This window comes from Aspergillus sclerotioniger (genome assembly GCF_003184525.1).
Source record: "Aspergillus sclerotioniger CBS 115572 chromosome Unknown BO94scaffold_15, whole genome shotgun sequence".
NCBI classification, from domain to species: domain Eukaryota; kingdom Fungi; phylum Ascomycota; class Eurotiomycetes; order Eurotiales; family Aspergillaceae; genus Aspergillus; species Aspergillus sclerotioniger.
Window position 1 is genome coordinate 153931 of NW_020291005.1, and position 22778 is coordinate 176708.

The 22778-nt window shown below is 53.8% G+C and overlaps 10 protein-coding genes across 10 annotated transcripts; 4 read left to right on the forward strand and 6 right to left on the reverse strand.

The window, feature by feature from the left end:
• The first annotated feature begins 480 nt into the window (after window positions 1-480).
• On the forward strand, window positions 481-1202 carry BO94DRAFT_80286 (uncharacterized protein). Its single transcript, XM_025617672.1, has 2 exons — window positions 481-1097; window positions 1163-1202. Exon 1 carries the CDS (start codon window positions 700-702, stop codon window positions 1030-1032), a length of 333 nt encoding a protein of 110 aa, XP_025466952.1. The 5' UTR covers window positions 481-699; the 3' UTR covers window positions 1033-1097; window positions 1163-1202.
• Window positions 1203-2851: 1649 nt separating this feature from the next.
• Window positions 2852-4817, reverse strand: BO94DRAFT_546605 (putative chromatin assembly factor 1 subunit A; the record flags this gene model as incomplete). The annotated part of the gene is made up of 2 exons (XM_025613301.1): window positions 2852-4003; window positions 4059-4817. The coding sequence occupies 2 exons, from the start codon at window positions 4815-4817 to the stop codon at window positions 2852-2854; spliced, it is 1911 nt and encodes a 636-aa protein (XP_025466953.1).
• A 963-nt stretch (window positions 4818-5780) lies between these two features.
• Window positions 5781-7229, reverse strand: BO94DRAFT_80328 (uncharacterized protein). Its single transcript, XM_025617674.1, has one exon. It carries the CDS (start codon window positions 7027-7029, stop codon window positions 5911-5913), a length of 1119 nt encoding a protein of 372 aa, XP_025466954.1. The 5' UTR covers window positions 7030-7229; the 3' UTR covers window positions 5781-5910.
• Window positions 7230-7713: 484 nt separating this feature from the next.
• Window positions 7714-8614, forward strand: BO94DRAFT_80326 (uncharacterized protein). Its single transcript, XM_025617673.1, has one exon. The coding sequence runs from the start codon at window positions 7841-7843 to the stop codon at window positions 8450-8452; it is 612 nt and encodes a 203-aa protein (XP_025466955.1). The 5' UTR covers window positions 7714-7840; the 3' UTR covers window positions 8453-8614.
• Window positions 8615-9160: 546 nt separating this feature from the next.
• On the reverse strand, window positions 9161-11327 carry BO94DRAFT_535528 (CaiB/BaiF CoA transferase family protein). The gene is made up of 2 exons (XM_025611805.1): window positions 10773-11327; window positions 9161-10716 (listed from the first exon to the last, which is right to left on the reverse strand). The coding sequence occupies exons 1-2, from the start codon at window positions 10825-10827 to the stop codon at window positions 9632-9634; spliced, it is 1140 nt and encodes a 379-aa protein (XP_025466956.1). The 5' UTR covers window positions 10828-11327; the 3' UTR covers window positions 9161-9631.
• On the reverse strand, window positions 10983-12226 carry BO94DRAFT_80344 (uncharacterized protein). Its single transcript, XM_025617675.1, has 3 exons — window positions 11553-12226; window positions 11387-11472; window positions 10983-11326 (listed from the first exon to the last, which is right to left on the reverse strand). Exons 1-3 carry the CDS (start codon window positions 12022-12024, stop codon window positions 11138-11140), a joined length of 747 nt encoding a protein of 248 aa, XP_025466957.1. The 5' UTR covers window positions 12025-12226; the 3' UTR covers window positions 10983-11137.
• A 1126-nt stretch (window positions 12227-13352) lies between these two features.
• Window positions 13353-17687, reverse strand: chiA1 (class III chitinase ChiA1). The gene is made up of 3 exons (XM_025617676.1): window positions 17459-17687; window positions 16959-17397; window positions 13353-16896 (listed from the first exon to the last, which is right to left on the reverse strand). The coding sequence occupies exons 1-3, from the start codon at window positions 17558-17560 to the stop codon at window positions 13562-13564; spliced, it is 3876 nt and encodes a 1291-aa protein (XP_025466958.1). The 5' UTR covers window positions 17561-17687; the 3' UTR covers window positions 13353-13561.
• Window positions 17688-20158: 2471 nt separating this feature from the next.
• Window positions 20159-20426, forward strand: BO94DRAFT_80401 (uncharacterized protein). Its single transcript, XM_025617677.1, has one exon. It carries the CDS (start codon window positions 20191-20193, stop codon window positions 20392-20394), a length of 204 nt encoding a protein of 67 aa, XP_025466959.1. The 5' UTR covers window positions 20159-20190; the 3' UTR covers window positions 20395-20426.
• A 15-nt stretch (window positions 20427-20441) lies between these two features.
• On the reverse strand, window positions 20442-21521 carry BO94DRAFT_566213 (uncharacterized protein; the record flags this gene model as incomplete). Its single annotated transcript, XM_025614544.1, has 2 exons — window positions 20442-21054; window positions 21115-21521. The coding sequence occupies 2 exons, from the start codon at window positions 21519-21521 to the stop codon at window positions 20442-20444; spliced, it is 1020 nt and encodes a 339-aa protein (XP_025466960.1).
• A 572-nt stretch (window positions 21522-22093) lies between these two features.
• BO94DRAFT_596904 (putative L-PSP endoribonuclease family protein Brt1) lies at window positions 22094-22688 on the forward strand (the record flags this gene model as incomplete). Its single annotated transcript, XM_025616261.1, has 3 exons — window positions 22094-22255; window positions 22331-22488; window positions 22600-22688. The coding sequence occupies 3 exons, from the start codon at window positions 22094-22096 to the stop codon at window positions 22664-22666; spliced, it is 387 nt and encodes a 128-aa protein (XP_025466961.1). The 3' UTR covers window positions 22667-22688.
• Between the last annotated feature and the right edge of the window lie 90 nt (window positions 22689-22778).

The window sequence follows — 22778 nt, forward strand, 5'->3', positions numbered from 1 at the left end:
GGACAATAACAATGGAGAGTAATGGGGGAGGGGGGAAGAGGGGGAGATCGCAAAATGGAGAAATATTCAATAATTAAGAGAATAAATAACAATAATCATGGGAGAAAAATGATGATGATGATGATGATGAAAATAATAATGATAATAATAATAATACTAATATCCAAAATAATAGGCGTAAGACGATGGGGAGAGGGAAGAATACCACTACTAGTAGAAGCTGATTCACAGGCTGATAAACTCCCTCGTCCGGGACGATAAGGAGGGACAACTGGCTGACTTGGCTGTGGGCGGGATGACATGCAGCCGGTTAACAAGGAGAGAAAAAGCGAGAAAAGTGAGCAACACGCGCAGTAGGCTGTAGCAGCGGTAGGTGTAAAAAAATGAAAATGAAAATGAAAATGAAATAAATAAATCAAAAAGAAAAAAAGATACAGAAACAGAAACAGAAACACGAATTAACTGGCAGAGTGGACTAACGAGGAACTCCCATGGACTAGTGGATGCCAGCAAATCGAACGATCCGGAGGGGCGAGACGCAGCAGACAGTTGGACTGGCTGTGTGACTGGCTGGTCGGCTGGATAAAGACGACTTGCTGAATGCTGAGACTCAGTGGAGGGGGGCGATGGCGGCGGTGACTCGAACCGGCCGCTTGCAGGGAACGTCCAAGCTGCAGGGTGAGGCAAAGACGCGATGCGATGCCTCGCGGGTTCAGCTCTTGTACCTTGCTTGGGACCGGCGCGGGAGCTGGTACCTCGCTGTTACTTCCGGGGCAAGTCTCCTCGATAGTCGATACAGTACGGCTGATTTCTACCTATCCAGTATCCAGTATCCAGTATCCAGTATCCAGTATCCAGTATCCGGTTCTTCAGCCCCCTCCCGGCTGGGGCATCTATAATAATAAACTACGACCTGACTCGCTATCCCATATGATTGACAGACCGACACTGCACACAATCCATCTGACGATGGGAAGCAAGCTGAACGATACAGTCAGATCGGGGAATACCTCGTCTTCACCAATAAAGTAGTGACGAACGAGGGCCCAAGACCGGCTCAGGACGACACGAAAGCAAAGCAAAGCAAAGCAAACCCGGTCAGATCCCAGCAACCCGCGACAGAATGAGAAACAGGACTGACCCTGATGATCTGGGAGCGAAGGACACCGACTCGCCTTCCTTACCTGCCTACCTCTCAGAGTTGAGACGAAGCAACGAAGCAACGAAGCAACGAAGCAACGAAGAAGAGGGGAGGAAGGGCAAGTCTCCATTCTCCATTCCTGCTGAGCTGGCACTGCATGCATGCATGACGGACCCTCCGTCGGGAGCCACTGATTTGTTGGCCGCCCCCCTTACTGTGTTGGCCCGATGGTTCAACCTGAGCCTGTCCATCCTCGGTCGGGTCGCGCGTCCCTTCCCGTCAGTCGTTCGTTTGTTGGTTTCGATGGCAGGTGAAACTGATCAGCTGTACGCGGTAGGTAGGTAGGTAGGTAAGCAGGTAGAGAGTCGGAGTGAATGACTGCAGTGCTGCAGTGCTGTAGGCTGTGGGGGTGTATGTCAGACTGGTGTGTGTGTGTGTGTGTAGGTATTTACTGCTAAGGATTGATCTAAGAGACGGACCCTCCCGTCCCAAGTTGCTCCGCGGCACTAATCCCCGTTGGGGCGACGAGGGACCCCACCTGCACGTGTCCATCTGCCACTGCCCAGTCTGGCCGCCCTAGGCCCAAGGGGGCTTAGGTCCCCGGGACTGGGAAGAGATGAGCGGAACTTGAAGAACGACCGAAACGACGTGCTTGCAAACAAAACAATCCGGTGGACGCGTTCAGCTTCCCTCGGATTGTTGTTGTCCGCTCAGCTCCCATGGTCGGCAGGGCGGGAACTCTGGACACCATTCAAACCCACCCAGACGCGCAGAGGAGCATACATACATAGTACATACCTACCTAGTACTAGTACTAGGTAGTAGTTACTGACAGGAAGTAGGTAGGAGGTCTGCGGTCTAGATGCCGTCCCATCACCCCATCCATGCCTCTGACGACCTGTCTAGGTAGTACCCCCGGTTGTCACGTCAATGACTCAATCAAGGAGGCTAATTATCCCCCGGGCTGTGTTGGCACTGCTTCCCGATCTATTATTAAGATACTTTTTACACTGCTGGATCATGGATTTCTTCCCCGCCTTCCACAGTTTGCTCAGGATCTTTTCTGATTGGCGAGCGGGGTCGTCGTAGCCTAGATGTCTCCCGGTAGTACTCATAGCTGGAGTATGCCGTTCCCTGCCCCTCCGATCATCACCCCTCTATGTATGGCCAATATTCCGAACACCATCCCTTCTGATAAGAGATATATCCCCTATGTCTACTAGATGCGTAGTAGCTCCGTCGACCAGTGGTAGTCCCTCACCGACCCCCGGCATCGCTTGCAAACGTCACCAGCAGACCAATCTCCAACCCAGCCACGCCCCGGTGATGGTGTCGACATGGAACCCAGGGGACAGAAAACCACAGGGAACCGAAAGAAAAAAAAAAGAGGGGTGTACGCCCATGGGGAACCAATCAATCCGCTCAATTGGCCGACCAAACACCCTGCCTGTGACTGATCTCCTCAAACGCCGTGGATAACATAACCGTAGCCAGTCCCCTGGTACTATGCGTTGTCCTTTGGGCCAACTACCAATCCCCGCCCGCCCCTAGTTACAGACCCATTTTTTGTCAGCCTCCTTCTGTCCCACCCGCGTGGCCACGCTGTTCAGCGTGTCTTTCAGGCTATCCTTCGAAACCTTGGGGAACCTATAGCGGCGCGATTCAGATGATTAGCCTTCCGATCAACGAGCATCCCTGTGGGCCCACGTCTTACCGTTTCTTCAAGATTTCAATCAACCCCATCTTGGTCAGATCACTACCATTCACCACCTGCTTGAACTCTGCCAGCTGCTCCGGCGGCAACGTCCGCTTGGTCCTTCCAGTTGTTAGGACCGCCACTGTGCCCCCGTCTGGCGCCGGCACACTCCCGGACGCTTTGTGGGAGGACGGATGGCCCATGAAGGCGTGGAGAGTCGACCGTCCCAAACCAGCCGCCGGCGCTGGCTCCGCGGCCCTTGGTTTCTGCCAGTACGCAGTGGAGAACGGGTCAATAGGGAAAGTCACCGAGTCGGAAATGGTCTCCATTCTGTACACCTGCAGCTCGGGGTCCACGCCATGCTCCTGCCATCGTATGCCGGTATTGACAGGTTCTAGGTCCCCGACAATGAGGCGGCGCTTCCCATCAATCGGGTGGTCATCCTCGTCATCCAGAAAGCCATCCATGTCATCTTCTCCATCCTCGCTCCCTTCTTCCTCTTCTTCCGAATCCAAGTCCTCGCCTTCCTCAGGCTCTTCCCATTCGGCTTCAGAATCGTAATCGTAGTCCGTATCAGGTAGTTCACGGCGGAAAGGGTTGCGCATCATGCGACGAGCGGATGACTCAGGGAGGCTTCTGCTATATGTTCCCTGATATGGAGGGCGCACGTCTTCATTGAACCTCAGCGATTTCATTTTCACCTGCTTAAGAAGATCGCGAGGCTCCTGGGCACCATCAGACATCTCCGGGTGATCCGCTAGGCTCTGCATCTGCAAGAGAATCTCTTTTACCGAAGCAGGTAACTTCCCACACCGTCGCTTGTAGGGCATGATCTGGAAGATTTCGGATGGGCGGAATATTAGAGGTGCTTGCAGGCCTTCATTGGCACTTTTCAGACAGGCATCGACTTTCTCCCGCATATGGTGTAGTGCATCATGGTTGCGCTGGAACCTATGCGACGGCGCCACTGTAGTATGTGATTGGAGAAAGAAGTCAGGGAACTCTCGTTGGTAGTCAGATGCGGCCGATCCAGATTCAGGGGGTGGGTAATTCGAAGCGCCAGCGCCGGTCGATTTCGGTTTGCTAGGGGAAGGGGTAGTATTCGAGATTGATGGTTGTGCCGGGGTTTTCGGTTTCGCGAAGAAAGAGTTCAACTTCATTTGTGCCTGTTCCGCATTAGACACTGTTCTTCCAACTCAGCCGGGGACGGGCTAGATTTACCCTTTCTTTCTTCGACTTCTCCTCATCTTTCTTGCGTTTCTCCTCTTCCTTAGCAGCCTTCTCCTCTTCCTTCGCCTTTCGTTTCTCTTCCTTCTTCTTCCGCTCCTCCTCTTTCTCCGCTTCGCGCTTCTTCTTCTCCTCTTCCTTGGCCCGCTTCTCCTCCTCTTTCTCAGCCTCCCGTTTCCTCTTCTCTTCCTCTTTTTTAGCCTTCTCCTCTTCTTTCTTGGCTTTCTCCTCCTCCTTCTTAGCTTTCTCCTCTAATTTCTGGCGCTCCTTCGCCTCCTTTTCCTGCTGCTTAGCCTCTTTGCTCGCAGGCGACAACTTCCTCTTCTTAGCAGCCGGAGAGGCCATCGCAGCAGCACTCGTACCCGCAGGCGCCGCAATAGGATGAGAAGCACTGGGGGTCAAATCTGCACCCGACGCGGATGCAGATAGAGATCCGCCGGAAGATTTCTCGTCGACAGATCCACATGATTTCGTCCGTGTATCCTGATTCTCTTTATTATCCTCCAACGAACCCTTATCGTTAGGATATGACATCGCATCCGCAGCCCCATCCATCTTCACTTCAACATCAGTAGTTGTATGTGTATTGTTGTCCATCACAGCCTCATCCATATCAACATCCCCTATTGAGCGCTTCCGCGCTGGCAATGCAGACGTAGCCATAGATGTGGAGCAAGAATTCGACGGAAGGGGCGATAGACCATTCGAACTGGGCGAGGGGGCAGGGTTAGGGATGGCGGTATCCATTGACATTGATATGGCGTTTTCCATCGAGCCCACAGCTGGGCAGTGAATAGTGAACAAAAAGTAGTTATTGACAGCGGAACAATCCGTATCTAATTGACAGCCAGGGTATCACGCGAAACAAAAACAATGACACCTGGATTGTCATTCACCAGTCAGTTATCATTCTCAGGTGAAGGAAAGCACACGCACGCGACCTGGTGGAAGTAGTAAATGCAAGCTCACATCAGTGGCAGACAGCCAGGGAGTTCAGGGGCAGGGGCTCATGGGCTATGAGCGGAGAGAGAAGCCTTGGTCTGATGCGTCCGGAAGGGGTCTCCAGGCTGGCGGGATGGATAGTCAATGAGCCCGAGACAACAAGGCGTGGGAGGGAATCTTGGCGACGACGGGATGCTGGCCAGGTTGCCCGAAACGCGTTAATTGATGTTCGCGCCGGGATCTCGCGTCCGGCACGTGTGCCCGATTATGTAAGGGAGGGAAGGATCCTGGGACTAGCCTGCGAGTGGAGTCGTATTCTATTGAGTATTGACTGCCCTCCTTAAACCGAGGTCGTGATCATCTCCAGGGGAATGGAATGGATTCACTGGACTGCAATGGGTCAGGCGGCTTGCCCGCGGTCTTGACTCAGGATGGGTCCTATCGCACATTCCACAGTTCAATCAGTCGGCGGCTCTACTAAACGTCACATTGTATACTGCCTCTACAGCGATCAGGAGCGCTCATATGTACAATAGTATTATTATTACTTTGCTCATAAATCCATCGGGCGCCCCGATGGTGCAGTGGATGCAAGCACACAAGGAGCATGCAACCCTTACAGCATAGGGAAAGCGCCAATAACATGCGGTGAGGGGAATAGAACAAGTTCAAATCAATCAATCGGTCGAAGGCATCTTGCCGTCGTAAAGCAACTCATGGTTGTGGCATTGTAGAATCGTTGCAGCAGATGTGGGATCCGAGCCCGAGTTTGCAAGAAGAGGTTCCAGGAGAGGTAAGGAAAAAGGAAGCGTAGAGCTCAAGTTCAAGGCGGACTCGGCCAATGCAGTGCCGGAATTCAAGGTGCCTTGGGTGGAACAACCCCAGCAACAAACAGCCTTCTCGTCTAATCACTCAAATCCGGATTCGCCACAAAAAGTCGGACATTGGTCATCGACGTCGTTCGATCATCCACGCTACCCCGGCGCCTCAGTTCATCTGCCTTCTTGGCCTTCTCAATCGCCGCGGAAGCCGCACTCGGTGCGGCCATATCACCCACGGTGCCAAAGTACTCCTCGTGTTCACTACCAAAACTGTTTGTAGTAGCAGCATCATCCTTGATGGAGGTATGGTCCTGTTCACTCTCGTGATTTTCCGCTGGCGGATGTTCCGAGACGTCAGGCAGGTCAGACTTCTCATTGGGAGGGGTGCTGTTGCTCCCCATGGTGCTCTGTGGAGTGCGTTGGTAGCCACTCGGATAGCGAGAGTTGCTCCCCAGCGAACTGCGACCGCTACCGGTCCGACGATAAGGAAACCCTCGGTCACTGTGGGCGTCCTCGTCTGCGTCGCCGACCTCGTTGGCACTGAGTCGAACCGGGACCGTAGCGCCGACGAGGGTCGAGGGCGAGAAATCGGTGGTTCCCTTGCCGCCATGCTTGTTCTTGCCGCTTCCAAGGGTACCCGTGCGCCCGGCGCCTGCGCCGTGGACTTCGAGGTACGCCCGTTTCTTATCGACAAGTTTCTGCGCCCGCAGTCGAGGATCCTCCGGCTGTGCTCGATCGCACCACACTGTCGCTTTTTGTCTTCGCATCAGAGCCACATAACCTAGCTGAGCATTGGCGGAGCGGGACGATGTGCTCCGGCGGATGTCTGTATGCGGGTTACCACCGTAGTATGAATTGGTAACATTGCCGGTGGAGGTCGTGGATGTGGTCGCACTCGATAGGCGCCTCGAAGGAGGATAATTGGATGGACCTGTCATTGTATGATGTGGTGAAGGACCCCCGGAATATGGCTGTTGTGCCATGTAGGGTAGGACATGAGAGGAGGAGGTTCGCCGGCGGTTGTGCGCAAGGGAGGCGGCAGAGGGGTGGGGAGAAAGCTGCTGCTGGTGAGGCCCATCGTAGGCCTGGAAAGGAAACCCGGAATGCATCCCGGGGACTGGTTTTCGAGCCGGTGCCGGCTGGTGGTGCATTGGGAGACGATAATCAGTCATGGCAGGCTGTTGGAGCTGCACGCCAGCCATCTAGAACAAAGCTCGACCTGGTAACGAGGGGGGGGGGAGGAAAGGTGGTGACGGTTCCCACACCGGGTGGTGGCGGAGATTGCAGGGGTAGCCACAGAGACAGATGAAACAGGGCCGAAGTCGAGTGTTGTCCAGCTATCCCCGCGATCTGGGCACGGGAGGAGAAGTAGAGTAGCAGACAGTGCGGGTGAACGGTCCTTGGATCAATGAGCGGCCAGCGGCTCCGTCGTCGTCCCGGACAGGCAACCGAACCCGAGGCGCGAAGAAAGGGAGGGAAACCGAGCCTGCTGATACAATGGGAATGGGGATATCAGCGGTAGAACCGAGAGGAATTCTACCAGAACTCGGGGGGCGCTTGAGAAGAGGCGAGCGCTCAGGGTTGTAGAGAGGGAGGGGGAGGGATGATGGAGGCTGCGTTGCGGAGGGTGTGTTGGAGTAGCGGTGCTGAGAGATCAAGTCGCAGCAGACAAACAAACTCGCTCAGTCACTGCTGCACACGAGGCCTGGCAGTTGGCGGGTACCCAATTTTACCAAGTCACACCTGCAGGGGACATTGATAGAGCCGTGACCGGGCACCACTTAAGACAGACCAGACACTTAACGGGAGGTACTAAGGAGCAGCAGCAGCAGCAGTGCTGACGCCGGCTATGGTCCAACCACACACGCTTGTCAGAGACAATCTCGAACGGTTTACTGATCGCCGGGAGATCGAGGCGGGCCAGATGGTTTTATAACAAGCAAAGAAAGAGAGTAACGAAAGAGAGGAGGGATTGAAAGGACTGGACGAGAGGCCGAATTGAAGGGAAAATGAATGAATGCTGGACGGGCTTGGAGAGGCGATCGATCGGGAAAAGAAGATGGGAGAAAAGCAGAGCAGCCAACTTTGGTTCTGAAAAAACCCGGCTGTGACCGTCAGATGGGGCGGTACCGAATACGACCCTCCGGTACAAGGTACCATCCATACATCCCCATACGGAACCCCAAGCGACCCGATGGGAAAGTACCTGCACAGCCACAGTCAGGCCAAGGCTGGTTGGCGCTGGAGACAAAGATACGAGAAAAAGACCAAGACCATGCGATACAATCCTTTGGAGACCCTCAAAGACTCTGTATGTGTGTGTCTCACGCTGTTTATCTCTTGGAGGCCACAAAGAAGTGGCCTCATCGCGCTCGACCAGGAGAATGCCCGATCGTTAGGAGACACTATCATCTTGCGCCACAGCGCGCACGTGGGCCAGAAGGGTATTATGAATACGGGGCGGTACCGGACGACGATACCGCACCAGGCAATCGCGGAAGATACCGTCGCTCGATGATACGGTACCTTACTACCACAAGGAACCGGATTATACCAGAACCAGAGTCCAGCAAATTAATGACGTCTATTACCCCACTGCTGAAACATCCGGGAGGCCGGCAATGAAGCCATCTTTAATCATCTGGGCTGAGGAATGGGGGACAAATAGGTATATTGTTTCACCGAGGTAGTCATGCATTGAAGTATAACTGCGCTGGAAGGAGGACAATAAACGGTCAGTGGGATCGGAGAGACCGGTCAGGCCGATAGGGGGGAGAAAGAGGGGGGGGGGGTACTCCGTACTCCGTAGTTAGTACTTTGTTGCATTGATCAGGTACATAGACTTTTTTTGCGGGCAGCTTGGAAAGTGGGTTAAGGTATCAGTCTTTGTTCAAGGACCTTCGCAGTTCACACCTTACAGTTACCGCAGCCAGGTACTCCAGGCAGCATCTTACTGCATAAAATACCTGCGACCCAGGGACAGGCCGGACCCCGACCCCCCAAACGGGGATGGCCGGTACCAGGGGGAAACTGGTCGATACGGAGACCAGTTCCGCGGCGTAACCGAAGATGAAGGTGACGTGACCATGACCGCGAGAACTTTAGTCATGTAGGTACTATAGGTAAGGCCCCCCCGCAATCCTTCTCAGGAAGGAAAGGTGCTGTTACATCCGGGCGCTGTAACGTTTCGCTGCTGCCCTCTTCAGCTACGCCATCTTTTTTCTTTTGTTGTTCTTCCCCATTGCTTATGCCAATCGCATCGGCGCAGGAGGACCACGCTGTCAGGCATCTTAGTCGCCATGCACGTTGGATCCGATCCATGCATGTCGCTACGGAATGCCCGTCGGTATCCCACTAGCCTGGCTGTCAATCTATTTACTAACAGTATACCTAATCGGGGGCGGGTGGCTCTGCTGCATCCGCATAGTATGACTTCCAGTGTTCCAGTTCCATGATTCCATGATTCCATCCTCGTCTGTGGATCGCGGCAGAACAAAGCCATTCTGGCCCCCCCCCCTGGTGGACTCGCGATGCATGTTGTCTCCCTGCCAGTACCATCGTCCCGATCTATCTAACCTATGGATCATCTCGTGAATGCCACGATGGTGGATATGATAAGGTTCCCTGTTGTGCGGTTGACCGTCGTCGGCTACTTGCTTATTCGTCGGTTCGTTGAGCTGCTCAGCCCTACGCCACTGTCCAAGCCTCATCAACCAGGGCCTGACCAAACTCAACGTACATATTTGGCACATCACCTCGTATTATGTCCACTCTGACCACATCATCACCCATCCAACCCTCCCATCAGAGCTTTGCTTTGCCATCCGGTAGCTGTACTAATGCTCCATCGGGCCTTACATCATAATTGCGGCCTTTCGCCCAACCCAGCCACGTCTTCAGGGTGTCTTCGCCCCCTGTCCCCGGTATCAGTCCACCCCCAGTCCAGCCCCCGTCGTCAGTTGGAATCGACAGACCCGGGGTATCCACTAAATGGACAGCGGGCCGTTGCTCGTAGCCACTTTCCTCAAGCTCATCTTGTTCTAGGACAGGTGTGGCGCAGGCGTCTGTGTCATCGAATACGGCCTCCCACTCAGCTCTGGTCTTTTCTTTAAACCGCTTGGCAAAGGCCGCTCGAAGGGCGGGCCAGTTGTCCTTGTCATCTCGTGGTGGCAGCTCTTCGGGGTTGAATCCTAGACCCTTCAGCAGAGCAGCGTAAAACTGCGGCTCCAACGCGCCCACTGCGAAGTACTTCTCCTTGTCCTTGGTTTCGTATGTGTCGTAAAATGGACTCCCTCCGTCCAGCATATTCTGACCGCGGGGTGCGCTCCAGAAGGGCGTCTGTCTGCCCAATCGCGGCATTGCAGCTAGGTAGGCAGAGCCGTCGACCATGTTTGCCTCGACGATCTGGCCGCGTCCCGTCTGCATGCGCGAGATCAGCGCTAGCAGGATCCCCAAGAAGCACATGGTGCCGCCGCCAGCAAAGTCGCCGAGAAGATTTCCCGGGGGGTAAGGGCGTTCGCCAGATCGGCCCAGCATGGATAATACCCCAGCTACGGCAATGTAGTTAATGTCGTGGCCAGCCATATCCTTGTATTTCCCGTCACGACGAAAGCCCGTCAACCGAGCTACGATCAGGCGCGGGTTATGTTTCAGGAGCACCTCCGATGGCGATAAACCCAAACGCTCCAGAACGCCAGGACGGTAAGGATCGATCAGGATATCGGCGTCCTTGAGCACGGAAAGGAGTACGCGATGGGAGGCGGGGTCTCGGAGGTCAACCGTGGCGGACGACTTATGGCGAGTCAACTGGTCTGCACTCGCGGCTTTAGGGCGATCGATCCGCAGCACGGAGGCTCCATAATCTGCAAGTAATAATCCAGTAAACGGACCTAATGTCTCAAGTCAATATATTTTTGGCTTGGTGGATGTGGATTAGCAGACGAACCGGGGGCTAGGCCTGCTAATTCGACGACACGGATTCCGTTGAGAGGGGGCGCCATGGTGGAGCAGTTGGGGCACTCAGAAGATACGAATTTCCAGGTATGAAGTGATAGGGTGATACAATCTAGCAGTGTTGATAGCACGTTGCACTGCCCGCAGCGCGATGGTTGAGTGGTTGAAGAGCAAGGTCGGGGTCAACAGCGGCATCGCTTCTCCGCAGCCGAGGTCCGGGCCACGTGCGGGGAACAACAGCCTCATCTCTCTTCCACTGAGGTCTACTCTACTGTGATATCGATCTTTGAAACAATCTTACTATCCGGGTTACCAACCCCCACTGTTCTTATCCAACATGACAATGTCAACCCCAGATTACCAGTCCTCGCGACCCTCATACTTTCCCTCGTCATATGCATTGTCCATGTTATCATCGAAACGCTCCACCTCGCCCACCTTGCGTCCGGCCCATCCGGCCACATCCTCGGGAATATCTTCCACATCGTCGACGGCGTTGTCCCATCCCTGCTCGATGCGATCCGGGATGGCCTCCACTTCACCGACCTATGTGCACATATCCTGTCAGCATTGCCAACAACAATATATGAATTGAATTCAACTCACCTTCCGGCCGGTCCACCTGGCCGCATCCTCGGGGAAATCCTCCACATCCTCCTTGATATCCTCCTTATCTTCCTCCCACTTGTCGTCTATGTTCCAGTCAGTCAGTACCTGCCACTTATTCATAAAGAAGGATTAACAAAATAAGGGGAAACAAGGGTCAACATACGAATCATCTCGCCCCCAACAACGGCCGCTCCACCAAGAAGCACACCTCCGGCAACCCCCATGGCCATATTGCGACCCCTGTGGCTAGAGCCCTGCTGCTGCTGCTCGCTGTAGTATTCCGTCTGACGAGACTCGTAGCCATACTGCTGCTGTTGCTGCTGGCCACCGTAGCCGCCACCGTAGCCACCACCGTAACCTTCCTGACGGCCGTAGCCCTCATTACCGTAGCCGCCGCCATAGCCTTCCTGGCGACCATACCCCTCATTTCCGTAACCACCACCATAGCTCTCCTGACGACCGTAGCTTTCCTGACGACCGTAGCCATCTTGACGACCATAGCTCTCCTGGCGACTGTAGCTCTCGCTCTCATAGCTCTGGGAGGCACCACCACCACCACCACCACCGCTGCTGCTACCGCCGCCACCGAACTTGGACTGGATGACCTCCTCGGCAAGGTTCTTAATGAAATCCATGATTGTTGTATATAATGTCTTGTCTTTCGAACAAGTGAAAACGGAAGGAAGGAAGGTATGTATGTAGTAGTACGTAAGTAACAGGGAGAAATCCCAAACCAAAAACAACAGAGAAAGAGAAAGAGAAAGAGAAAGAGAAAGAGAAATCAGCAAAAGGCCAACTCTGTCCTCGGGAAATATTTATAATTAACCCACCTCAGTAACGTACTAACTACTACAGTGTCAGTGGGGTCCGATCCCGCGATAGGAGATAACCGCAACAGTACATAATAGGTAGATAATTAAGGAGACCACTCAGGATCTACTAATATTAATTACCTAGCAATAATACCTACAAGTGAGTGGTTGAGAGATCGAAACTCTCGGCAGTGGTACCTAAGTTACTACTAGGTACTAAAAGTAAGACAAGAAGAGGGGCGGGCAATAAGGGTCCAGGGTGTGGGTGTTGGTTTGGTTAGTAGATACTAGATAGGTAGTAGATACTAATCTTAGGCGATTCTCGGCTGTTTCAATTAGCCGCCCCGTTCCAATTTTCAGGGGGGAAGGGAGGGGGGGAATGACTTGATCATCTGGCTGAGAGTGGCTGTCATCATCGTTCAATCGGTGGGGTGAGTGGCTATGACCGGTGATTGAGTGTGGCTGTGGCTGGTTTCAATTACATAGTACTTAGTACTCTACTAGACTAGTACTAGTGGATCATCATGGCTGTGTCTCAGTGTCTCCGTCGTTTCTAAGTATGTATGAAATATGAGCTATGGTGGGTAGGAAAGTGGTATGGTAATGGAAAGTGGAAACCCGTTGATAGTGGTAAGGGTAAGGGCGGTATACCAGATACGGTACCAGCCGGTGCAGATATGCACAACAAAGGCAGCCGGGCGGAGCTTATCACTTGCCCCATCCGGCTTAGTCGCCGGGGGCCAGGTTCTCCTGGGCCTATCATTCCGTCATGCGGTGGTCCTGCTGGCAATTTGCCGTCGCTGTCAACTAGCTGTCTGAACTCTGGACTCTGGACTCTGGACTCCGCGCCCGGAGGGGCCATTCCGCCATAGATAGGTTGTATCTAGTAGTAAGCTCTGTCAGGCATCAATCGATTGTGTCTAGGTCGCGTTCGGTCGCTCTTGTCCACTCATCCCAGTGGGCAGGTAGAGAGTTTGAAACCACGGCTGAAACTACAGGGTTTACAACTCATCACTTTTGCGGGTTGACTGCTTGGCGGACCCGGATCGTCCCGTCTTGGCTGAGCTTGGCTGCCTGGGGCATCGCATCGGTTCCGGTGCGTCGGGCATCAGTGGTGAATAAGATCATAAGATGGTCATCATGTGATGTTTCTGGGTGGAACGAAGGACATTAATTAACTAATACAGTGGGTCATGAAGAGTACAGCTGGCGCTGACAGAATAGAACTAGATACATGCGTGAGCAGGGAATGTCGTCCTTCAGATAAAGCATTACATCCACCAGATCCCCTAAGGTTTTCATCCAAACTTTGTTGGTTCTCGTGCAAAGTATATCGTAAGCCTGGGTGCAAAGATGTCGGTTACATCGTAGCCAACAGGAATAGCGCAAATGCAGTCATAGCACCGGCTCCGTGGCGCAGTTCGGACCCCCGCGAAGCGGCCCCAGTAAACACCGGCGATACGCCTTCGGGCATACCACTGGGAGCTGTGGGCACTCGGGACCCGCTCTGGGACGGTTGGATATGCAAGGTCGACGAGGCACGGACACCGCCGGTTCCAAGGATCACGGGCCGGCTGGAAGACGAGTGGCTTGGGGGCACAACAGCCGTGGAGGTGGTGACGGCTGTCGATACGAGGGCGGGAGGGGCAGTTTGACCTGGTGAGCTCTCACCAGTAAGCTGGACGCCGGAAGGCTTGACCGAGGGGGTTTCAATGCCTGTGGCAGAACCGACAGGGATCGTGACAGTTACGGTAGTAGGCATAGGGCCGCAGTCGGTGCAGACACTAACCGTCGTAGTCCAACCTTCACCAGAATGAGGCGCCTGGGTAGAAGACGCCAGCCCCGATGGCAGGTTGGTGGCCGGCAAGGTCAGAGTTACAGTGGTCGGTGTAGGACCACAGTCGGTGCAGACACTGACCGTCGTAGTCCAGCCTTCACCAGTACTGGGCGCCTTGGCCGACGATGCTAGTCCAGACGACGAAATGGTGGCTGGCAGAGTAAGAGTCACGGTGGTCGGAGTTGGAGCGCAGTGTGTGCAGACCGTAACGGTCGTGGTCCAGCCCTCGGGAACACTGGGGATAGTGGCCTGCGCTGGGATTCCAGGAGGCTTGGTGACGGTGGCAGTTGCGGAGACTGTTGCTGGCCAGTAGGTTGAGGTATAGCTCGTAGTGATCGTGGTGAAGCCTTCTGGGCAAATGTCAATGTAAGAAGTCACGATGACCGTGGTGGTGGAGACGGGCTCTGAGACCGATCCACTAGATGCGACTGGCAGTGCCCCATGCCCCGACGTAATGCTGGAAGTGATTGGAGCGGCTCCGCTTCCGTTGCCCCCTGGGACACTCGTTGGGGATGTCGTCGGGCTGTCTGTTTGACCTGATGATGTGCCAACAGGAAGCGCCGTGTACGATGGGGAAAGAGTGCTTGCATGATCTGTGGCACTGGAGCTCTCTTGAGCACCCGATCCCTTGGAAGTAGCACCGGAGGAGTTTGGAGTGCTGGATGTCTCCGAGCCACCCGACGGCTTGTGAGTAGTTAATGCTCCTGCCTGACCTGATGCTGAGCCAGTAGACTCGGTACCCGAGCTTGACGGCGACGGGTTAACAGACGAGGACGAAATACCAGAAGAAATCGGCAGACCGGTGGTAACGACTGGGCTCGATGAGGTTGACACATATGACGTGCTGGACGAGGTCACCGGTGCAACCAGTTCGGAAGACGTCGATTCACCGGAAGCGATGGAGGAACTCGATGAAGCATCTGCGCTCCCCGTTGTGATCGAGCTTGCTGCGGTGGGATTGGTTGGCTCGCTTGGGGAAGAAGTCACTGGCAGAGTTGTTGTTCCTGAGATCGAGGAAATAGGCTGTCCTGAGAGAACCGACGAACTTGACTGAGTCGCAACAATAGTCTGGGTGGTCGAGATCGAGTAGGTTGTGTTCCCAGGGGCACTGGATGCAGAAGCTGTGCTGCTGCCGACAGCGGAACCAGATGGGGCTGGTTCACCAGAGGCCACGGATGAGCTCGACAGCGACAGCGTGCTAGACAACTGTGCCAGGGTGGACGACGAAGTTGCAGAAACCCCAACGATCCCGGAGGAGGTCAGTGACCCAGAAGAGGTGGTGAGAGTTGCAACCACTGTGGAAGAGGATTTCGAGATGACGGGAGCGCTGGATGACTTCCCCGTGGCAACAGGTGGTGTCGAACGAACAGGGCTGCTTGAAGGAGTGGAAGAGCCTGGTACGACTGAACTACCCGATTTTACAGGAGTGCTTGATGCTGAGAGACTACTGGACAACGCTGAACTTGAAGCCACTGGAGTGCTTAACGTCACAGTGGAGCCTGACAGGACAGGAGCGCTTGATGCGGGAGAGGTCAATGCCACAGCAGAGCTCGACGTTGCGGCCGAGCTTGGAATAATAGGGGTACTTGACACAGATGGGCTGATTGACAGCGTTAGAGTGCCTGACACCACAGGAGAGATTGGTGCAACAGAGGAGCTCGACACCACGGGCGAGCTCGAGGCAATGGGGCTGCTCGACGTCTTCAGGGTGCTCGATGCAACAAGGGTACTTGAAGTCACAATAAAGCTGGGTGCGACAGCAGGGCTGGAAACCACAGAGCTGGAAGCAATGGCGGAGCTGGAAGTCACAGAGCTGAATGCGACAACAGAGCTGGATGCGACAGGACTGGACGTAACAACAGAGGTAGGTGCAACAACGGAACTGGATGCGACAACAGAGCTGGAAACCACAGAGCTGGAAACCACAGAGCTGGAAGACACAGCAGAGCTGGAAGCAATGACGGAGCTGGAAGTCACGGAGCTGGAAGCGACAGGACTGGACGTAACAACAGAACTGGATGTGACAACAGAGCTGGATGCAACAGAGCTAGAAGTGACGGAGCTGGAAGCGACAGCAGAGCCGGAAGTCACAGTAGAGGTAGGTGCGACAACGGAGGTGGGTGCAACAACAGAACTGGTAACAACAACAGAACTGGAGGCCACAGGGCTACTTGATGCAGACGCGCTGCTCGATTCGGGAGTGCTCGATAGCCCCGAGCTGCTTGAAGCCGAAGGAGTGCTCGTGGCTAAAGAAGTGCTTGATGCTGAAGGGGTGTTTGTAGCCGTAGGGGTGCTCGTGGTTGTAGGAGTGCTCGTGGCGACAGGAGTGCTCGACGCAACAACACTGCTGGACGGTGAAGGGGTAGGCTCTGGCGTGGGATCAAGTTCAAGGAGAATGTCCTTCATCTTGTCGGCGAAGGTCCCATTACCAAACCGGTTCTCGTCCGAGGCAGTTGCTTCCCAAAGCATGATACCCCCAAAAGTGTCCGGGTAGAGACCCATATACGTATCCACTAGGGGATATACTTCCTCTGGGGTGAGGTAGAAGCTTGCTCCCGCAGCACTCGTACTGGCAGGCAATCCCACATAGAGCTTCGCATCTGGGTTACCCCCTTGTCTGATGACATTCACCCACCTATCGAAGTTGAAGCCGGTGCTAACACCATCAACGAAGTCACTGGCGGCGCAGCCAGCGGTATTGTAGAACTGCACCCAAATGAAGTCAAATGCAGATGTGGCAATTGCATCACTGAGCTGTGCATCGGGAATCTGGCATTGAGGGGCAGCGGAAATATAAAAGGTACGCTCGGGGACAAGGGCGAAGAGCTGTCTGAACCGATCAACCATGGTCGCATAACCTGATCACAGTTAGAGAAGTGCAATAAGGGACAAACAAGGCTCTGTGGCCAGGGAAACATACCAAAACCACCATTGTGCTCAATATCGAAATCAAATCCATCAACAACCACATCCCCGAACGGACGGGGCCCATTGTTCAGCGTCCATGAATCCGTTTTCGGACCAAAAGCGCCCCAGAGAAAGTCAGCAAAAGAAGTAGCAGAGTCCTCTGAGAGGATCTTGTAGTCGTCGGGAGAGGCACCACCAAGAGACAGGAAGACTTTCTTTCCTGCCGCCTGGCAGATGGGGATATCTTCTACCAGCTGGTGGCAGCCGGAGAGCAGCTGTGTCGAAACGCCGTCAACCTGGTAAGTTAGTCCATCACATTGGTTTCCAAAGTTGCTACCCGGCCATCCGCCCTTGCCCTGATCCGGGAACACATCGATGAACCCAATATTGATAATATCCAACGAGGTTTCCTGGCAGAAATGGCTCAATCGTTGCTGGGCATATCCTTGGCCCTAGAAGAAAAGAGATACAAGTAAGCAGGGTTCAGTGGGCTCTAGTATGATGGGGGCATACATAGTAGATGGCAAGGTTGGATTTTGCCTGGGCATCGAAGGCAGACACAAAAGGAGCGAAACCGGCAACAGCCGTGGCGATGGTGAAAAGATTGGACACCATGTCGAAGGAGTGACGAATGGTGGAGGCAGGAAAGCCGTAACCCAGTAAAGAGTGTCCTGGGGTGATTCAACGAAAGGACGCAGACAGATGTCTGCTGTTTGGGGTGTCTCCACAAGCGAATGTCGAAGAATGAAGAACCTAGAAACAGGATACGAGGACACAGAGGCTATATAGCATGGTGTGAGCCATCTCCCCTGGGGCGTCACACGGGGCCCCTGTCACGCCTTTGTGGCCATTGGATCCTATGTCCAAAATATGGTTTATCGGACGAGCACAACCGAAATTACCATGCGGATACCATGGCTTAGCGGGTGCAACCGGACGACCAGACTATGGGACAGAGGCCTCCGTTCCTGTGCTAGCACCAGTGAGTCTCGGGGACTAACGAGGCACTTGATATTGGGGCGCCAGGTACCTCCGGCCAGCAGAGGATCTTACTGGCTCCAGAAGATGGGCGACTGAGGGCCGACATTATTACGCTCAAGGCAGCAGCAGGCACCAGGCTGCTCGATCGAGTAATTGCATAGGGCAGAGCCGCATAAGGGTCTGACTCCCATGGTTAGTCTAGGTCGAAGTGGACGATAAGAGCAGGTAATCATCCACTCACAGCGGTCAAGGCTCACATGGTGCTTGCAACGAGCCTAAAGTGGGGTATGAGCTAAGAAGTAGCGCGTGATAGTCGAAAGTAGCATCGAAGGTATGTGGGTAGGTAGAGGATGAATAGAGGATGGGATAACTTTCTCTAGCCGGACAGGAACCGAAATGTGCAGTGGTGGATGGCGATGGTGAGTGAGTGGGAGATGGAGTTGGAGTTGTGAGTCTTGGGAAGTTGGAAGTGACCTTGGTGGGAGGGGATTGGTGGGAGGGGATTGGACCCTGCGGTGGGCTCCTGATACGGTATAAGTAGTGACAGTACCGTATCTGTGCTCCGCAGCTAGACCGGACTGGGGCTAGAATCCGCGTGGCGGTAACTTGATGGGGATTAGCTAGGGGTCTCTAGTGGGGTGCCAATGGCCAGGAACACCAATCGGGGGGCCGGGATATAGAGCATGGCAGTCCACTGGTCAGGCTGGAAAGTGTCCGGGTTGAACTTTGGGCTCCAATGTCTCACTTACTTGGTCCCTTTGTTACTTTAGTTGTTGCCAACTCGCCAGAGTGAAAAAGTCAGATTGTCGAGCTTGACCCACGGAACGGCTCTTTTCCGCATTCTAAGTCTCTAACATTCTAATCTCTACGAGTCTAAGACATCCGGAGACGACCGGATCACCCGATCGACAGGAACGCCGTACTACGTACCTATAGTGTTCGTAGCTGCTATCTACCTTAATTACTTACTTGGAAGGTCAAGCTTCGAAGAACACGACAAATTCCCAGACAAAAGACGGAGGATTGGATTCCCATGAAAAGAGTGAGACCAGAAGGTGGCAATCGATCCGTATTATTCCTTCCCCCTATCTAGCCGACGACGTCCCATTGGATTTGCCTTGACCTGCTAGCATCTAGGCACACTTTCGCTACTACCTACCTAGTAGTAGTTCATTTGATTAGTCGACCCACTACGACTAAGTCCTTGAGCGGGCACCGGCTGGACACGGACCTTGCTATGGTTAGATCCAGTCCAATACCTGTTCGCAGCAAAGAGAACGACTGGTGCTGACTCCAGGAGATGCAGGGCTAGCATGATTTCTGCACCCCCTACAACGAGGCATTAAGCGACCTCGGAGTTATGCGTCGGAAACCCGGAAATTGCCCTTGCTAACATTCCCCCGGAAAGGCTAGTGGATTGCAGTCTAGTCAAGAGTCGAAATTAACGGCCGTCGAGGAACAGGCGCTACGGATGTTCTAAGCACTGCCCGGGTGCAGTCAAGCTCTATAGTCTTCAAGTTCTATCCCAATCGGGACCCCGATGTTCCTAGGCTCGTGGAGACTGGAGAGGGCTGAGAATGTATATTGCCCGGTGGAGTATTATACCGCTGGACCTGTGGCCTCCCATCCGGGGGGATCTCCTCCGCATCCTCATTACCTCAGATCTCCGACACGGTCTCACGCATTCAAGAGACTTTTTAGAGCATACAGAGGTTAGCAAATGCTGCTCCGTCCACTAGGAAGCTCAAGATTCACACAAACCAAACTTATCTAGTGCAATCTCATTGGCCTGTGACCGAACGGGCGTACAAATTCGGGGAACGAAAAGAGGAACCCGATGGGAACAGCACTTTACTACTACATAGTATATGCCTACAGATCAAACCCCCCTTGGTGTAACGGTCTCGGCCCGCCTGGGACGGAAACTAATATGCCAGCTGTTGCGTTCCACCAGGAAATAGTAACATGTTGTTTCGGACACTGGAAAAGCGTAATAACATCTCGTGGTGCAAAATAATTTACATCCAAAGGCGCCATATAGAGCTGCGACAGCCTTGTTGTTCGATGTGGGTCGCTTTGAGGACAATGTGGGCATCCGATATGACATTGGGACCTGTATAAGGGCTTTTATGAGGCCCTTCATGAGGCCTTTAGGGAGATGCTTATTAATTTAATTGAATGATGTTGAGGATTCTACCCGACGGCTTCCTGAAATACAAGGCGGAGCGTGCGGCATGCGCCCCTAATTAATGATGAGGTAACAGATGACTCTGTTACATCTTGCTGGAAGTATGATCATCTCTGAACGAACAAATAGACTTCTGGTCAGCAACATTGAGGACAGCCCCATTCAGTGTGCCATCTTGACTGGGTTGGAAATTGCTATCATGGATACCGACAATGAAAATTTATGCTCTTACGGGAGCGAAGAAAAGACAGGCCCAGGTCCATGTATTGACCAAGAATAGCTCAAATGTAGGTAGCCTAGCTACGTTCCAATCTAACTAATACACATCTAAGGGTTCGTCCAGAACACCTCCTTGAGCAGATCACACATCAGCGTAATCGACCGCTTCCCCTCCTTCAACACGGCATCCATGGCCAGGAATGGATGTGGCATGCCCTTCATAACCTGCAAGTCTACCTGTACGCCTGCGTTCTTCAGCTTCTCTGCATACTCTTCCCCCTCGGTCCGGAGCACATCCAGCTCGCCCACCATGACCAATGCCCGGGGCAGGGCCGACCAATCACCCGTGAAGAACAAGGGACTGGCCTCGGGATGATCCCAGTCCACCTGGTTAGGCAGATAATGGTTTCGGTACCAGAGCATCTTGGCTGCAGGGAGAGCCGGCGTGTGCTCATACTCGCGATAGGCACGGTTCGTGGCCACGCTGGCCGTGTTATCCGTCACGGGCACGGAGAGCAACTGGGCCTTGAAGTAGACGGGTGGCGACAATGTCAGGGCTTTCTGCGTGATGATACAGGCGAGGTTGCCGCCCGCCGACGAGCCCCCGGTCGCGAGCTTACTGATGTCGATGGGGAGACTCGCGGGTCCCTGTGAGATCAGCCAGAGGAGGGCTTCCCAGCAGTCGTGCACGGCAGCTGGCCAGGGATGCTCGGGTGCGAGACTGTTTCGTCAGCACTGATGCATCGCATTAAGACGGGCAGGAGAAGCGATCTTCTCTTACCGATAATCCACCGTCAGCACAACACACTGACCTCTCACACACAGGTTCGAGCAGACCGGATTCTCCGTGTCAATATTGCCCAGCACCCATCCCCCACCATGGATATACAGCATGACCGGCCATCCTGACGACGGTGCCGTCCCCTCTGGCACAAATACCCGCACAGGAACCTCCAGGCCCTCGGTGACGCGCCGCGGAAGGCGAAGATCGAGCGTCTGGCCGACGGGCAGGACAGGACCCCCTCCGGGGATCAGGACCCCGCTCGATCGCGAAGCCGCGACGGGCTGCAGATGAACCTGTTGCTTGTTGAATACATACTGGTTATAGAAGGCGACGTACTCGGGGTCGAGTTTGTCTTGCACCGAAGGGTGGAGGGGATACGGAGGTTGAGGATCGGAAATGGACATGGTTGGCATTGGATGGTGACGGGGTGTCTCCGGATCGTAGATTAAGGGAAGAGGTACGGAGTACGGAGTAGCTGCAACCTATCTATCTATCTGCTGAGATTTGCTCTCGGGCAAAATCCCTCGGTTACATCGAGGTCTCCTTCCGGACGCAAGGGATACGAGGAACGCGCCAGCCGGGGTGACTTACCGGTTTGTTGTTGTTGTCTTGGGGTTTCCCCTCACAGCTGATCCCGATAACCCGCGATAAGAGCAGATGCATCACATCCCCTCTTCCTCTTCTCTTGGCCCCTCCCCCGCCACGCAGGCTAGGTAGATAACTAACTCTCGTATCTCATTCGAACCATGCAATGAGGGGATATCGGCCACTCTCATTGGAACACGCAGCTACCAAAGTGGGGGATCAGAGCTTCGTTTGTTCCCAAGGTGGGTGGGCAGTTGTATATATCTGTCGGGGTAGCTACCTAATCCCTCTCTTCTATTGAGCTCTTCCTTCTACTAGTAGTACCCTTTTACCCCTCTATCACCAATCCAACAAGTCCTTCTCCTCCCAGAATTGAAGAAAGAACCCCAAAATGGCCACCAAAACCCCTATTCTCACCGACAAAGCCCCCAAGCCCCTCCCTGGCATCTACTCCCAGGCCATCGTCTTCAACGGCGTTGTCTACTGCTCCGGCGCCGTGCCCATGGACCCCGAGACCGGCAAGCTCATCGAGGGCGGCATCAAAGCTCACACGGTACTATCCTTCCCTTCCCCCAGATTCAATTAAGACTACAAATATCCAGATAACTGATACGGGGATAAATAACAGCACCAATGCATCAAGAACCTCGGCCACATTCTCGAAGCCGCCGGCAGCGATCTCACCAAGGTCTTGAAGGTGAATGTGTTCCTGTCCGATATGGATAACTTTGCCGAGATGAACTCGGTCTATACGGAGTATTGGGGGGATGTGAAGCCTTGTCGGACGTGAGTTTCCTCTTCCTCTTTCTTTACCCCTTTGGATGCTGTTGGAGGGGAAGGGGGAATGTTAGGGTTGTGGCTGATTGCGGGCTGACTGATTGGTTGGGTTTGTTATAGGTGCGTGGCGGTTAAGACTCTGCCTTTGAATACGGATGTGGAGATTGAGTGTATTGCTCATCTGTAGGGAATAAATTGGATAATGTTTAATGGAATAAAATGTATTGTGCAGTTGGTTTTCTATTTCACAGGCTTTCTGTAGGGTGAAATCGCGTAGGGCTCCGTGGGATGGCTCTATT

Bases quoted from the DNA above. Each gene is read 5' to 3' on its own strand.
- BO94DRAFT_535528 (XM_025611805.1), bottom strand. From the start codon at position 10,827: ATGGCGCCCCCTCTCAACGGAATCCGTGTCGTCGAATTAGCAGGCCTA. The intron at 10,717-10,772 runs GTTCGTCTGCTA...TTGAGACATTAG, and splicing joins ATTAGCAGGCCTAGCCCCCG to GTCCGTTTACTGGATTATTA.
- BO94DRAFT_80286 (XM_025617672.1), top strand. From the start codon at position 700: ATGCCTCGCGGGTTCAGCTCTTGTACCTTGCTTGGGACCGGCGCGGGA.
- BO94DRAFT_80401 (XM_025617677.1), top strand. From the start codon at position 20,191: ATGACTCTGTTACATCTTGCTGGAAGTATGATCATCTCTGAACGAACA.
- BO94DRAFT_80328 (XM_025617674.1), bottom strand. From the start codon at position 7,029: ATGGCTGGCGTGCAGCTCCAACAGCCTGCCATGACTGATTATCGTCTC.
- chiA1 (XM_025617676.1), bottom strand. From the start codon at position 17,560: ATGGTGTCCAATCTTTTCACCATCGCCACGGCTGTTGCCGGTTTCGCT. The intron at 17,398-17,458 runs GTATGCCCCCAT...CTTTTCTTCTAG, and splicing joins CCAACCTTGCCATCTACTAT to GGCCAAGGATATGCCCAGCA. The intron at 16,897-16,958 runs GTATGTTTCCCT...AACTGTGATCAG, and splicing joins TGAGCACAATGGTGGTTTTG to GTTATGCGACCATGGTTGAT.
- BO94DRAFT_80344 (XM_025617675.1), bottom strand. From the start codon at position 12,024: ATGGATTTCATTAAGAACCTTGCCGAGGAGGTCATCCAGTCCAAGTTC. The intron at 11,473-11,552 runs GTATGTTGACCC...ACTGGAACATAG, and splicing joins TGTTGGGGGCGAGATGATTC to ACGACAAGTGGGAGGAAGAT. The intron at 11,327-11,386 runs GTGAGTTGAATT...ATGTGCACATAG, and splicing joins CCAGGTGGACCGGCCGGAAG to GTCGGTGAAGTGGAGGCCAT.
- BO94DRAFT_80326 (XM_025617673.1), top strand. From the start codon at position 7,841: ATGAATGCTGGACGGGCTTGGAGAGGCGATCGATCGGGAAAAGAAGAT.